The 15,710-nt window shown below is 40.1% G+C and overlaps 1 protein-coding gene across 1 annotated transcript in view; it reads left to right on the forward strand.

Moving 5' to 3' along the window:
* Positions 1 to 15,710, forward strand: part of DDX42 (DEAD-box helicase 42) — a 54,369-nt gene that overhangs the window by 16,701 nt on the left and 21,958 nt on the right. The window contains exons 3-6 of the mRNA XM_053567872.1: positions 1,461 to 1,611; positions 10,848 to 10,909; positions 12,822 to 12,858; positions 13,695 to 13,844. Coding sequence (XP_053423847.1) covers positions 1,461 to 1,611; positions 10,848 to 10,909; positions 12,822 to 12,858; positions 13,695 to 13,844 — 400 coding nt within the window. The remainder of the gene's footprint in view (positions 1 to 1,460; positions 1,612 to 10,847; positions 10,910 to 12,821; positions 12,859 to 13,694; positions 13,845 to 15,710) is intronic.

A 15,710-nucleotide genomic window follows, 5' to 3' on the forward strand; every position in this document is an offset into this window, starting at 1 on the left:
ATTTTTTAAAAGTACACAGCAGCATTTTAGAAAGCTGGTATGTTAGTCAGGAATCAAATATAGTGGTGCTGGTTTAAGGTTTAGCAGAGTCAAATATTCTAGAGAGCAATTAACCAGTTCAGGATACTTTTTCATTGTTTGAATAAAACCTATAAAGTACGTGTATGTGCATTAGTTTATGATTTATAAAGACTTGTATTAACATCCTTTTCTGGAATGTTTGTTAGAAAATGATACTTTATCTAGACTTAAGTTTTCCTTTCTGAATACTTCAGTAGTATAGTGAATGATTTTGGTTTGCACATTTATTTTTAATTTTATAAGTTTTCTGTCAGTTCTCAGGAAATAGCGCAAGACTTCTGAAGAAAGATTCTAGCCTTACGATAATATTCTAAGTCTTTTTAAAGGATTATAAAGAATAAGCTAAGTTTTAAATGTTTCATACAAAAGTATTTTTTCATAGCATAAACTCTTAAGTATTAAGTTTGTACTGAAAACTCATTCCTTTTAATAGAACTGGGAATATGATTCGTTTTAGTTTTTTGGGACTTGGTAGAGTGCTGTGGCGTGATAGCTCACAGCAACCTCAAACTCTTAGGCTCAAGCAATTCTCTTGCCTCAGCCTCCCAAGTAGCTGGAACTATAGGCGCCCACCACAACACCCAGCTGCTGTTTTTAGAGACGGGATCTTGCTCTTGCTCAGGCTGGTCTCCAATCTGTGAGCTCAGGCAATCCACCGGCCTCAGCCCCGAAGTGCTGGGATTACAGGAGCAAGTCATCCACGCCTGACTGGGAATATGATTTGAACAGATAACTAATTAAATGGAGAATCTGCTGTGACTGTTTTTTTTTTTTTTTTAAATGATAATAAAATTTTCCCCATATTGTGTAGTACTTAATAATTAGGTCGTTAGCCAAAGCCTTGGAGGTCTGTATATAGGAAAAATCTTCCTTTTTTTTTTTTTTTTTTTTTTTTTTGAGACAGTCTCACTATGTTGCCCTCAGGAGAGTGCTGCAGTGTTACAGCTCACAGCAACCTCAAAGTCTTGGGCTTAAGCATTAAGCAATTCTCTTGCCTCATCCTCCCATGTAGCTGGGACTACAGGCCCCTACCACAACACCTATTTGTTGTTGTTGTCGTTGTTTAGCGGGCCCGGGCAGGGTTTGAACCTGCCTGCCTCGTGTATGTGGCAGGTGCCCTAACCACTGAGTACGGGTGCCAAGCCGGGATAAATCTTTTTTTTGCCGGGGCTGGTTTTGAACCCACCACCTCCGGTATATGGGGCCAGCACCCTACTCCTTGAGCCACAGGAGCTGCCCTTAAAGCCTTTTTTTTTTTTTTTCCTTCGGGATAAATCTCTTAATAATAAGATACACCATAATAAAAGTTTTTATTAAATGATTCACTCACTAACCCCAAATTAAATGTTCTCTTTACCCGTTTGCATTTTAATTTTCAGCTATTTTGAAGATGAGGAAGAAGACTCTAGCAATGTTGATTTACCTTACATTCCTGCTGAAAATTCACCAACCCGCCAGCAATTCCATTCTAAGCCCATAGATTCTGACAGTGATGATGATCCCTTGGAGGCATTCATGGCTGAAGTTGAGGCAAGTATCAATTCTTGTTTTATTGAAATATTCAGCAATTGGAAACAAATCAAGTTAACCTCTTCAAACCTTGTTCAAAATTTTTCTAGCCTTTTTGAGATATTTGTTCTCATATTTTATAGTTTCATAGATATACTTCCAATTCCTTTGTATTTTCAGAGATGATTGTGACTAGAAATTTCAACTGTATATGACCCCTGAACATGGTAGCTCCAGATATGTATGTTTTCTTTTATTTTAATCACCTGAGTATATTCTTTAATAGAGGGAACATTATCTCATTTAATCAAGCATTTCTTCTAGATTCTGTATTCTGTAACTACTTACTTATTTTGAAATGGAGTCTCACTCTTTTGCCCCGGGTAGAATGCTGTGACATCATAGCTCACAGCAACATAAAACTCTCCTGGGTTTCTGTTTTTAGTAGAGATGGGGCTTCACTCTTGCTCAGGCTGGTCTTGAACTCTTGGGCTCAAGCAATCCTCTTGCCTTGGCCTCCTAGAGTGCTGGATTACAGGTGTGAGCTACCACACCCAGCCTATTTTCTGTCACCTTTTTTTTTTGAGACAGAGTTTCACTTAGTCACCCTCGGTATAGTGCCGTAGCACCATAGCTTACAGCAACCTCAAACTCTTGGGCTCAAGCAATTGCTTCAGCCTCCTGAGTAGCTAGGATTACAGGCGCCCGCCATGATGCCTGGCTATTTTTTGAGACAGAGTCTCGCTCTTGTTCGGGCTGGTCTCAAACTCCTAAGCTCAAGCAGTTCACCTGAGTAGGCCTCCCAGAATGCTAGGATTATAGGTGTGAGCCACCGCCCCTGGCCCCATTTACCTTTTTCCTTTTTTGCAGTTTTTGGCCAGGGCTGGGCTTGAACCCACCACTTCTTGAGCCACAGGTGCCGCCCCCCATGTACCTTTTTAAATGTTATTTCTTTATCAGTACTCATGACTTTCCTATAGAAGTTGAAATTCATGACCAGCACCTTCTTGATACTTTTTTCACTAGAGTTTTGTGGGTTTTTTGTTTTTCTTTATTCAACTTATTTTCTTTTTATTGTGGAAAAATTTCAAACATGTAATTACAAGGTAGAATAGTAAAATGTATCCCTTACCAACTTTTTTTTTTTTTTTTTTTTTGAGACAGTTTTATTATGTCGCCCTCAGTAGAGTGCTGTGGTGTCACCGCTTACAACAACCTCAATCTCTTGGGTTTAAGTGATTATCTTGCCTCAGCCTCCCAAGTAGCTGGGCTGACAGGCGCCTGCCACAACCCTGCTATTTTTTTTGTTGTTGTACTTGTCATTGTAGTTTAGCAGGCCCCAGCTGGGTTTGAATCTGCCAGCCCCAGTGCCCTAACAACTGAGCTACGGGCGCCCAGCCCCTTTACCCACTTTTCTTAGTTAACAAATTTTGGCTAGTTTTATGTTATCTAACCTCTTCTAACTCCAAATCTTTATTGTTTTAAAGTAAATGTCAGACATAATTTTATTTGTAAGTATTTTTGTATTTTGATATCAGAACTCTTAAAAGAACAAAATCACCAGGCCATTGTTGCACCAAAAGAAAAATTATTATTTTCTTAGGCAGAGTCTCACTCTGTTGCTCTGGGTTGAGTGCTTGTGGCATAATTGTAGTTCATAGTATCCTCACACTCTCTTATCCTACCCTCCTGAGTAGCTGGAACTACAGGTGTACACCACTATACTCAGCTAGTTTTTCTATTTTTAGTATGATGATCTCACTCTTGCTCAGGCCAGTTGTGAACTTCTGAGTTCAAGCAATCCACCGGCCTGCCAGAGTGCTAGGATTATGGTTGTGAGCCACCATGCCCAGTCAAAAAGAAATTTTATTTTTTGCCATTTAGCCATCTGACTGTTGTCATCCTTCTTGCATTCCTCCTCATTTCTCAAATACAGAAGTCCTTTACAGTTCTGTATATTGGTTTAATATCTTCACTCTTTATCGTTCTTCCTTAGTGACCTTATTTACTTTTAAAACTTCTATGTGCATAATTTATGTCTTTATTTATTTTTGAGACAGAGTCGCATTATGTTGCCCTCAGTAGAGTGCTGTGGCATCACAGCTCACAGCAACCTCACACTCTTGGGCTTAAGTGATTCTCTTGTCTCAGCCTCCCAAGTAGCTGGAACTACAGGTGCCCGCCACAACGCCAAGCTATTTTTTTGTTGTAGTTGCCATTGTTATTTGGCAGGCCCTGCCCGGGTTCTAACCCACCAGCTCCAGTGTATGTGGCTGGCGCTCTAGCCACTGAGCTATAGGTGCCAGGCTACCCTTCATTTCTTTTTAGCGCATTATCAAGCATTTTCATTATTTCACTTAATCCTCCAAATAATCCTGGGAAATAGGCAGAAAATATATACAGTACTTATAAATGTAATTTTTTTCTTTTTTTTGTAGAGACAGAGTCTCACTGTACTATCCTTGGGTAGAGTGCCTTGACTTCACACGGCTCACAGCAACCTCCAGCTCTTGGGATAAATGTAATTTTTTTTTTTTTTTTTTTGTAGAGACAGAGTCTCACTGTACCGCCCTTGGTAGAGTGCCGTGGCGTCACATGGCTCACAGCAACCTCTAAGTCTTGGGCTTACGCGATTCTCTTACCTCAGCTTCCCGAGCAGCTGGGACTACAGGCACCCGCCACAACGCCCGGCTATTTTTTGGTTGCAGTTTGGCCGGGGGCTGGGTTTGAACCCGCCACCCTCGGTATATGGGGCCGGCGCCCTACTCACTGAGCCACAGGCGCCGCCCAATAAATGTAATTTTTTAACTGATATGAAAACTAAGATAATTCATATCACATGCCCCACGTGTACTTACATGGAAGAGCTAAGACTCAAATCCAATCTTTCTTTCTTTCTTTCCTTCCTTCTTTTTTAGAGACAGAGTCTCACTTAGTCACTCTCGGTAGAGTGTCGTGGCATCACAGCTCACAGCAACCTCCAGCTCTTTGGCTTAGGCAGTTCTCAAGTTCTCATGCCTCAGCCTCCAGAGAAGCTGGGACTGTAGGTGTCCACCACAACGCCCAGCTATGTTTTTGTTGTTGTTGCAGTTTGGCCAGGGCTGGGTTTGAACCTGCCATCCTCGGTATATGGGGCCAGCCCTACTCACTGAGCCACAGGCGCTGCCCTCAAATCCAGTTTTTCTTGGTTAGTAGTCCTGAAAGCCTAGCTCTTTCCAGTATATATATCATGCTGCCTTTCTTCTCTCTATTGCCAAGTTCTGTCATCTTCACAATGTCCCTTGCATCTGATCCTTTGTCTTGCCATTGTAGTCATCGTACTTTATTTCATCATTAACTCTTGCTTGGGCTAAATGCTCTCCCTCTCCCTGCTTTACACTCTCTGTTGTCCCACCTATGTGGTATGTAGCTACTGGTTAGTTTCTTACTGTGTTGCTGCCCTTGCTTAAAACTGTCACTTTATTGCTTTTGACATAAGGTCTTTCATATTTTTATCTTTAGCCAAAATTCATCTCTCCTTTAAGGAAGGCAGGAAAGAAAGAATCCAAGATAGATATGTTTTTATTTGGTCTAGACATTTTTCTTTTCTTTTCTTGTCTTTCTTTTTAATTAGGCAAAGAACTTTATTAACCTTTCTTTCAAACTTTATATCCAGGCTTCTTCAGCTTAATTAGCTGCAAAGAATGGATCATGTATAAGCAAAAACTGAAAAGAGGTGCCATGTCCAAGGGGCTTAGGCCTAAAAATTTTTGAGATCTTGGCTCTGCGCCTGTGGCTCAAGCAGCTAAGGCGCCAGCCACATACACCTGAGTTGGCAGGTATGAATCCAGCCCGGACCCGCCAAACAACAATGACAACTATAACAAAAAAATAGCTGGGTATTATGGCAGGTGCCTGTAGTCCCAGCTACTTGGGAGGTGGAGGCAGGAGAATCACTTGAGCCCAGGAGTTGGAGGTTGCTATGAGCTGTGATGCCACAGCACTCTACCCAGGGCAAAGGCTTGAGGCTCTGTCTCAAAAAAAAAAAAAAAAGAAAAGAAAATTTTAGAGATCTAGATATTATCAGATTCATAAAAACAGTTTATTTTTTATTTTTTTAGCTGGTCTGAGCAGGGCTCGAACCTGCTACCCTCCGTGTACGTGGCTGGCACTGTAACCGCTGTGCTACAGGCCCTGGACCATAAAAACAGTATTAAAAAGCAGTCATTCTAGCCGGGTATTGTAGCGAGCACCTGTATTCCCAGCTACTTGGAGGCTGAGGCAAGAGAAATGCTTAAGCCCAAGAGTTTGAGGTTGCTGTGAGCTGTGACACCACGACATTCTACCCAAGACTATAGCTTGAGACTCTGTCTCTAAAAAAAAAGACAGTCATTCTCCCACATAATGGGCACAATGTAAGGGTATATGGCATACTTTCTGCTTCCTGGGTGAAGGACTACAACTACAACAGGGACTTTACCTAACAAATGCAAATATTGTATCCTAATCATTTGTACCCTCATGAATCCAAAATTTAAAAAATAATTTTTAAAAAAGCAGTCACGATATAAAATAGCTCCCAGTAACTTCTTTAAGTTCTGTCTTCAGAAGTTGACTCAGTTCAGTTTGCTTCATTCTTGAAAACCTCATCAAAATTCTCCCCAAGATCTGGAACTTTTTTTTTTTGTTTGTTTGTTTGAGACAGAGTCTTACTATGTTGGGTAGAGTGCTGTGGCGTCACAGCTCACAGCAACCTCCAACTCTTGGGCTTAAGTGATTGTCTTGCCTCTGTCTCCCAAATGGTTGGGAATACAGGCACCTGCCACAACGCCCAGCTATTTTTATGTTACAGTTGTCATTGTTGCTTAGTAGGCCCGGGCTGTGTCCAAACCCACCAGCCCCAGTTTATGTGGCCACCATCCTAACCACTGAGCTACAGGCACCAAGCCAAGATCTGGAACTTCATCATCATCATCATCATCCATTCCATTAGCAGCAAGTGATGCTTTTCCTTCCACAGATTGTTTAGGCAGAAATTCGTTAGCACAAGGGACTAGACTGGTCTCCTTAAACTAGTCAGATTGTCTGCACCAACCTGGTTTAAGATGCTGCATAGCATGTCTCATGGCCTATAATGGTGAAAGTGTTTGCTGCCAGAGATTTGTGAACTTTAGGGTTGTTAAAGTGGATTACTGTTCTTTGGTTTGTAAACATATTTACCTCTTCAATACCAGAGATATTGTTTACCCCTAAATTCTCTAAGGAGAACTGAAGTTTTTTATCTCTGTTGTAGCTGTTCTATGAACGACCTTTCTGTGAGCAGTACTTTTCCCACCAGTGCACACTTGTGCCTGCGGTTTGGCAAATTTCTCTTGGTTCATGATAGTTCTTTCATCTTGTCGCAGTGTAAAGGGGACTGCACAAGGGAGTAGGGTGGTGCTCCTGGGGTCTCCATTAGACCAGTTGAGTTTAGGTGCACACATATGGTGATTCAAGATGATAGGGCGGCGCCTGTGGCTCAGTGGGTAGGGCGCTAGCCCCAGCCAAACTGCAACAAAAAAATAGCCAGGCACTGTGGTAGGCGCCTGTAGTCCCAGCTACTTGGGAGGCTGAGGCAAAAGAATCTCCTAAGCCCAGGAGTTGGAGGTTGCTGTGAGCTGTATCATGCCACAGCACTCTACTCAGGGAGACAAAGTGAGACTCTGTCTTTACAAAAAAAAAAAAGATGATAGTTAGCAGGTAGACATTGCTTTTTTAAAAAGTGTGCCAACGTTTTTGAAATCAGGATTTTGTCTAATAGTTCAGGAAGATCTGGCAATAACTAAGCTTGTGTTCTTGTGTGGCAAAATCAGGCTGTCCTGAGCAAATGGCTGCCTACTTTATTTAGACAAAGCATCCTTTTTCTTTCTTTATTCATTTTATTTTATTTTATTTTATTTTATTTTTTGAGACAAAGTCTCATTTTGTCGCCCTAGGTAGAGTGCTGTGGTGTCATAGCTCACAACCTCAAACTCCTGAGCTTAAGCGATTCTCTTGCCTCAGCCTCCCAAGTAGCTGGGACTACAGGTGCCTGCCACAACGCCCAGCTATTTGTTGTTGTTGTTATTGCTGTTTAGCAGGCCCTGGCCGGGTTTGAACCCACCAGCCCCAGTGTATGTGGCTGGCGCCCTAACCACTGAACTACTGGTGCCGAGCCAGCATCCTTTTTTTTTTTTGTTCGCTATAGTTTTATAAATCTGTTTTCATTTTGACATTGAGGTTACTAGTTAGAACCATTTTTTTATCGCACCATGATTATAATTTTTCTTTGATGGAGATAAATTTTCCTAAACTCAGGTCTCTATCAAGTATCAGAAAACAAAAGACAGAGGTACTTAAGTAAAAGTACAGCATGTCTGTGTTAAAAGAATACTACTTTTTTATCCTACATTTACTATCAGATTGGTACCCACTATGTATCTGAGTTTCCCATCTTTTTTTTTTTCTGAGACAGACTTTAGTATATTGCTCTTGGTAGAGTGCTGTGGCGTCACAGGTCACAGAAACCTCTAACTCTTGGGCTTAAGGGATTCTCTTGCCTCAGCCTCCCAAGAAGCTGGGACTACAGGTGCCTGCCACAATGCCCGGCTATTTTTTTGTTGGAGTTGTCATTGTTTGGCAGGCCCGGACCAGGTACGAACCTGCCAACTCCGGTGTATGTGGCTGACACCCTAGCCGCTGAGCTACAGGTGCCAAGCCTGAATTTCCCATGTTTGATTTAGATCAAGTTACTTGCTGATGAGTATATACCTAGTAGGTGGCAGAGCCAGAATTTACCTCCAGACCCCCTTTTTTTTTTTTTTTTTGGTGGAGACGGTGTCTCACTTTATTGCCCTTGGTAAAGTGCTTTGGCATCACAGCTCACGGCAACCTCCAACTCCTGGGCTTAAACAATTCTCTTGCCTCAGCCTCCCAAGTAGCTGGGACTACAAGTGCCCGCCACAACGCCCAGCTATTTTTTGTCTGCAATTCAGCTGGGACCAGGTTTGAACCCGCCACCCTCGGCATATGAGGCCAGCGCCTTACTGACTGAGCCACAGGCACCGCCCCAGACCCCATATTTTTATGCTGTATCATTCTGTATTCGAGTTTTTATAGCACTGTGTATTTTTGCCACTTATCAAACTATTCAGGACACTTACACTTAACAAAACTATTTAGGACATAATGTGTCTTGTAACATAGTAAGTATTTAGTAGCTATTTTAAATGGTTCACTATAGGAATAAAAGCAATAAATGATTTGTCATGTTTGAGATGTTTTGGGATACATGGTTTTTCATTTTCTCAAGATACAGACATTCCCCAAAGGGATAAATTCCAAGGGAGTCTGGTCTCATCATTTCTTGAGCAGCCTAGTGATGAATTATAAGAAAAATCAGTTCTTGATTTTCTAGGTTTAAATTTAGAATTAATTGATGGTAGTGCAAGCTGGCATAGCCCTTTTTGAGTGAAAGTATCTGAGAGTGGCCTAAATTCTCTTGCATCTCAAGAGAAGTTGAAGTTGTTTCAGAGATTAAATATTTTTTTTGGTATGGTGTCATTGTTCTGGGTATCTTTAGTGTAATATCAAAAAGGGTGGGTTTATTTATTTATTTGTTTTTTTAGACAGAGTCTCACTTTGTTACCCTTGGTAGAGTACTGTGGCATCATATCTCACAGCAACCTCTAACTGCTGGGCTTAAGCCATTCTTTTGCCTCACTCAGCCTCCCCAGTAGCTGAGACTATAGGCAACTGGCACAACACCCTCCTGTTTTTAGAGACGAGATGTTGCTGTGACTCAGGCTGGTCTTGAACTCATGAGCTCAGGCAGTACATCTACTTCAGCCTCCCAAGTGCTGGGATTACAGGCGTGAGCCACTGCTTCTGGCTCAAAAAGGGTTTTGCTTATTTTAGGACAGAGAGATTGGGTATCATTCAATCTTGGAGAGAATGTTGTTGCCTAAGTGTTTACATTAATTCATGATGTCAGACACTTTTCTAGAAATTAAACTTTTCTAGTGCTTGAAATAGGTAAAGATTTATTTTTAGCCAGTGTTCCAAAAAAGGATTTGTGTATGCTTAAACAGTATGTTCTCCAAGTATTTGTGACCTGTTTCTTATGTTACATTGTTTTTGTCATTTTTATCATCTTAAGTATATCATATATTTGGCTCTGTCCCTTGAAAAATAGGCTGTTCATATATAATACTTCTCTTAAAAATAATTCCTCTTTATCAGAAACATTTAATTCTATAGTGTACCTGACCATGCAACAGAGAACAGCAGCTTATGGCTTGAGGCTAATTTTTATTCTCCAGTGGAAAGATTGTTTACTGAAAGCCTCTTTGTCAAAGTATGTAAAAGTAAATGATTGCTCCATAATAAACAGAAAAAATCAAAGATAAGTAGGAAAAACTCATGTGGTTTTACAGTGAAAAATAGTTGTGCAGAATGACCTTGACTTTTAAATGTATAAAATGATTAATTTATTCAGGATTGTCAGTTTGCTATAAATAAGAACTGCCTATGGAAGTTGTAAAAACTATACACATTTCACTTTACCCCTAAGGATTTTGATTTAATGATTTAATTCTAGGGCATAGTTTTCAACTTCAGGACTTTTATCATCTGGGGCTGGACAATTCTTTGTTGTGGGACTATCCTGTGTATTATAGAATGATTAGCAGTATCTCTGGCCTCCATGAACAGTGGCATCAGCTGCACCCCTGCTCTCAAAGTTGTGACAACCAAAAATGTCTCCAGACATTGTCAAATGTTGCCTAGGAGCAAAATTGCCCCCAGGGTAAGAGCTATTTTCCAGAGTCAGATCCAAAAATTTGCATTTTTTACCATTCCCACTGGTAATCTGATGTAAATGGTCTTAAACTACACTTTGAGAAAGGCTGATTTGCCTGAATTTAAGGCCCTTAATAGCTGTAATTAAATCATTAACTTTTTTTTAAAAGGCCAAAAGTTATTTACTTGTGAATTAAGCATTCATGCTAGTTTTTCCATTCATAATGTATATTATAGGTAAAAATTATGCAGTCTATTTACTTGTACAACTAAGTTTTTAGAGCATTTAGGAATTTCTGAAAAATAATTGGCAAAATGCAATTTGTGTCAAGATGCGATTGTCAAAACACATAGCTAAAGCTATGCTGGTGCTTGTTTCAGTCTAAAAGTTCATTATAAAGAAATTTTCCTTCTGACTGTTTTTAGTTGATGTGATTATGTATGGCCTTTTGTTTCCTTAGGATCAGGCAGCTAGAGACATGAAGAGGCTTGAAGAAAAGGACAAGGAAAGAAAAAATGTAAAGTAAGTTGTTTTCTTCTCCCTCACAAAGGTTACAAGAAAATTGCTAAATTATTACAAAGCTTATTCCTCTAAAGTTTATAGAGAAAAAATATTAAAATACACAAATGTTTTTACTTGAAGTTATCCCTGTATCTTGAATATTCTTTTAAGCATAGAGTGATAAAAATATTTACATTTGTAATAATTAAAATTCATTCTGTTTAGTAGAATAGTCTTTGGTCTTTAACTATAAAGGGTTGTTTAGTAAACACAGGAAATTAATTACAGAAGCATAATTTCTGAAGTTTGGGTTCATTGTTCTGAATTTGTCCCATAGTTATGTAAAATAGGTTTTAAAAACTATGTACAGGGGTGGTGCCTGTGGCTCAGTGAGTGAGGCACCAGCCCCATATACCGAGGGTGGCGGGTTCAAACCCAGCCCCAGCTGAACTGCAACCAAAATTATAGCCGGGCGTTGGGGCAGGCGCCTGTAATCCCAGCTGCTTGGGAGGCTGAGGCAGGAGAATCGCGGAAGCCCAAGAGCTAGAGGTTGCTGTGAGTCCTGTGTACATCATGGCACTCTACTGAAGGCGGTAAGGTGAGACTCTGTCTCTACAAAAAAAACAACTATGTACAGTTAACCTTAAACAACATAGGGTACAAATGTGTGGGTCCACTTGGATGTGGGGTGTTTTTTGTTTGTTTCAATCAAATGAATTACAGGAATGCAACTGGCTTCTTACATGGCAGTTGTACGGGGCTGACTGCAGGACTTAAATGTGCAGATTTTGGTATAAGTGGGTATCTTAGTACCAGTTCCCTATGCTTCTCAAGGGATATGACTGTACGTTATTACCCCGTTTTCCCGAAAATAAGACCTACTTACAGGAAAGATAAGACATCCCCTGAAAATAAGACCTAGTGCATCTTTGGGAGCACACCTTAAAATAAGACAGTCTTATTTTCGGGGAAACAGGGTAGTTATAAAACCTAATTTCAGTTAAGGAGTGACATGCTTTAACAACAATAGTCAGAACTTGAAGTACTTTATTTTCTGGGAAAGACAAGTATCCTCTTTGCCTTGCTGGGTATACTCCTAAGTCTTTTTCTGCTGGGTTTGGTTGAACTTTTTGCTCCCTCTGCTTGGCAATCAGTGCTTCAGGCCCTTCCCTCTTTCTGTGCCATATGGAGGTTCAGCCCTCTGGTGCTTACTGTATGTTGCATTCTCTTCCTGCAGCCCTACACTGATGGTATGCTTGCTGATTGCCTTATGAATAGCAAGTGCTGTAGGTTAGGCATAAAGTCTAATTAGAGATAATTGTGGGAATAAGCAACCATACTTTCTATAGCTCTTGAGAGATACAACAAGTGGGGAAAGTCCCCTTCTCTATGTGAATTATTTAGGGAGTTTTAGTCCCAAACTTACAAAGGAGTTAATGTAGTTTTTCCACTTTGTTCTTGTCCCCAAGGTAACTGATTTTGCTTGAAAGCAGTTAACTCTAGTGCTAGAAACTCTAGAGGACAGTAAAAAAAAAAATGTGACATTCTTTTTAGTGTGTAACAAATGCAGGACTTTTTTCTTTCTTTTTAACATGAAATGCTTTTTGCAACTGCAATATTGTTGTATAGATTCACAAAGCTAAGGTTCTTTGGCATCTGTCTCAGGAAGTTTTTACTCCTTATACCTTTGTTAGTAATTGTTATTACTAGGAGTACTATATAATCCTATTTAAAAGAAATGCAAACTGCTGCTTATAGTGTAAAACCACATATATGATGGGTGGATAGTTTACAGTGTGTTTATTGCTGCTTTGTTATTGTTAGTGTTGAGAGTTCCTCAGTTGTATGGAATTCAACACTAATCTGCTGTAAGTATGGAGCTGGGTATGTGGAACATTTGCAGGGAAGTTTGTTTCTCCGCTTGTTTTTCCAGGGGTATTCGAGATGACATTGAAGAGGAAGATGACCAAGTGAGTTCCTATGCAGTATTTCTATCTTTTATTTTTACCCCACAAAGTCTATACTGGGGACAAGCTAGAGCTTGCCTTTGCTTGAAACGGCCATTCCTGTCATTAACCAGGCAATGTCATTTGATTTGCTCCTTTTCTACCTGTGTGACCAATTGATAATATAAAGATTTATGTAGCCTTCCCCCATGTTGAAGATGGAACTTTTGATCAGCTGTGACATCAAAAACAAATGGGAGCTTTATTCTGTTTGATTCTTTTTAAATCCAAAATTAATGTTTATTCTGATAAATCAATTGATAGTGTGTAGGCTCTGTTGATGGCCTCTAGCAATATCTAACCCCTACTTTTTTCTAAGAGTTCTATTTGTGATTCTTCTATATCAAGATGGAAAATTAATGACTGTCCATTAGTATATTTCTTCCCCATTGTTCAGTTGTGGAATGATGAGAACCCAGAATGAGCAGTAATCCTTTCCAGTTTTGTGACTTTTCTACTTAGTGTCAGCTCCCAACACGGATTGGTAAAGCCACAGCATGTGTTCTGTAGCTCTGGGGTGGGTAGGCAGACGTTCCTTCCCAGGAAGGTCATGGAACAGACAGATTTGTAAGTCTTCTGTTAAACAAGTTAAATCATTTTGTAGTACTAACTACCTGATTTATTTCTTCTGATGGTTCTTCTGAATACTGCTGTTGTAAAAGGAATCATTGCTAGTAAGGGTCTTACCTTTCTTGGTAGGTACTTTAATTGTACAGTCATCTGGTACACTGTGCACTAATTACAGGAGCAACAGGAGCAGTTGTACTTGGGTGTGATCATATTCTTGTGCTTTCCTGCAGGAAGCTTATTTTCGATATATGGCAGAAAATCCAACTGCTGGTGTGGTTCAGGAGGAAGAGGAAGACAATCTGGAATATGACAGTGATGGAAATCCGATTGCACCTTCCAAAAAAATCATTGATCCTCTTCCTCCCATTGATCATTCAGAGGTATGGTGGTATAGGATTTGATTCTTGTTTCAAGGTGGTGATACTTTAGGTTTTCTTCAGCCTTTTTTTTTTTTTTTTTTTGAGACAGAGTCTCACTATGTAGCCCTTGTGTAGAGTGCTGTGATGCCACAACTCACAGCAACCGTAAACTCTTGGGCTTAAATGGTTCTCTTGCCTCAGCCTCCCAAGTAGTTGGGACTATAGGCGCCCACCACAATGCCTGGCTATTTTTTTTTTTTTTTTTATTGTTGAGGATTCATTGAGGGTACAAGCCTGGCTATTTTTTGAGTTAAATATCTTTTTATTCTGTGTGACAGAGTGGAAAGTACACATAAGCATTTCCAAAGTATTACAGCCATCTTACGGACAACCCACTTATGAATTATAAGCCCAATTATCTGCTTTTTTTCTTGTAATGCAATTGAAAGTATTTATTGCCAATGACAGGAATTCAAACTTTCAAGTGAAAATTAGAATTTAGAAAAATTATATCTACCATAGGAAGCTTGACTGCTTCTCAACACCAATGGGTAAAATTGATAGTAGTAATTAATAATAACTGATTTTAAAAATATGTACATAATAAAATAAATGTGTCAACATCTGGATGATCTGCATACTACTGCAGTGAACCCAGTATTTTCCATGTGACCAATACGTAACATTACAAAATCATCTATAAATTAATGGTCAATTCAAAATACATGATAGACCAATGAATTGTAATAGAACAATAAACAATGATATAGTTTCAGATTACACAGTGAAAATAACCTTTAGGAAAAAGCTAGCTGGGCTTGGTGGCAGGTGCCTGTAGACCTAGCTGCTTAGGAGGCTGAGCCAGAGACTTTGAGGTTGCTATGAGCTATGATGCCCAGACACTACCCAGGGCAACAGAGGGAGACACTATCTCAAAGAAAAAAGAAAAAAAAAAAGCATTGTTAAAATGTCCATATTACCCAAAGCAATATACAATTTTAATGCAATCCCTATTAAAGCTCACTGTCATACTTTAAAGATATTGAAAAAATAATACTTCGTTTTATATGGAATCAGAAAAAACCTCGAATAGCCAAGACATTACTCAGAAATAAAAACAAAGCAGGAGGAATCACACTACCGGACCTCAGACTATACTATAAATCAATAGTGATCAAAACAACATGGTACTGGCATAAAAACAGAGAGGTAGATGTATGGAACAGAATAGAGAACCAAGAGATGAACCCATCTACTTACCGTTATTTGATCTTTGACAAGCCAATGAAAAACATTCAGTGGGGGAAAAGATTCCCTATTTAACAAATGGTTCTGGGTGAACTGGCTGACAACCTGCAGAAGACTGAAACTGGACCCACACCTTTCACCATTAACTAAGACAGACTCTCACTGGATTAAAGATTTAAACTTAAGACATGAAACTATAAAAGTACTAGAAGAGAGTGCAGGGAAAACTCATGAAGAAATCTGTCTGGGTGAATATTTTATGAGGAGGATCCCCCGGGCAATTGAAGCAGCTTCAAAAATACACTACTGGGACCTGATCTAACTAAAAAGCTTCTGCACAGGCGGCGCCTGTGGCTCAGTGAGTAGGGTGCCGGCCCCATATGCCGAGGGTGGCGGGTTCAAACCCAGCCCCGGCCAAACTGCAACAAAAAAATAGCTGGGCGTTGCGGCAGGCACCTGTAGTCCCAGCTGCTCGGGAGGCTGAGGCAAGAGAATCGTGTAAGCCCAAGAGTTAGAGGTTGCTGTGAGCCGTGTGACACCATGGCACTCAACCCGAGGGCGGTACAGTGAGACTCTGTCTCTACAAAAAAAAATTAAAAAAAGCTTCTGCACAGGCAAGAACAAGTAAGTAAAGCAAGC

Source organism: Nycticebus coucang, chromosome 18 (genome assembly GCF_027406575.1).
Source record: "Nycticebus coucang isolate mNycCou1 chromosome 18, mNycCou1.pri, whole genome shotgun sequence".
Classification (NCBI taxonomy): domain Eukaryota; kingdom Metazoa; phylum Chordata; class Mammalia; order Primates; family Lorisidae; genus Nycticebus; species Nycticebus coucang.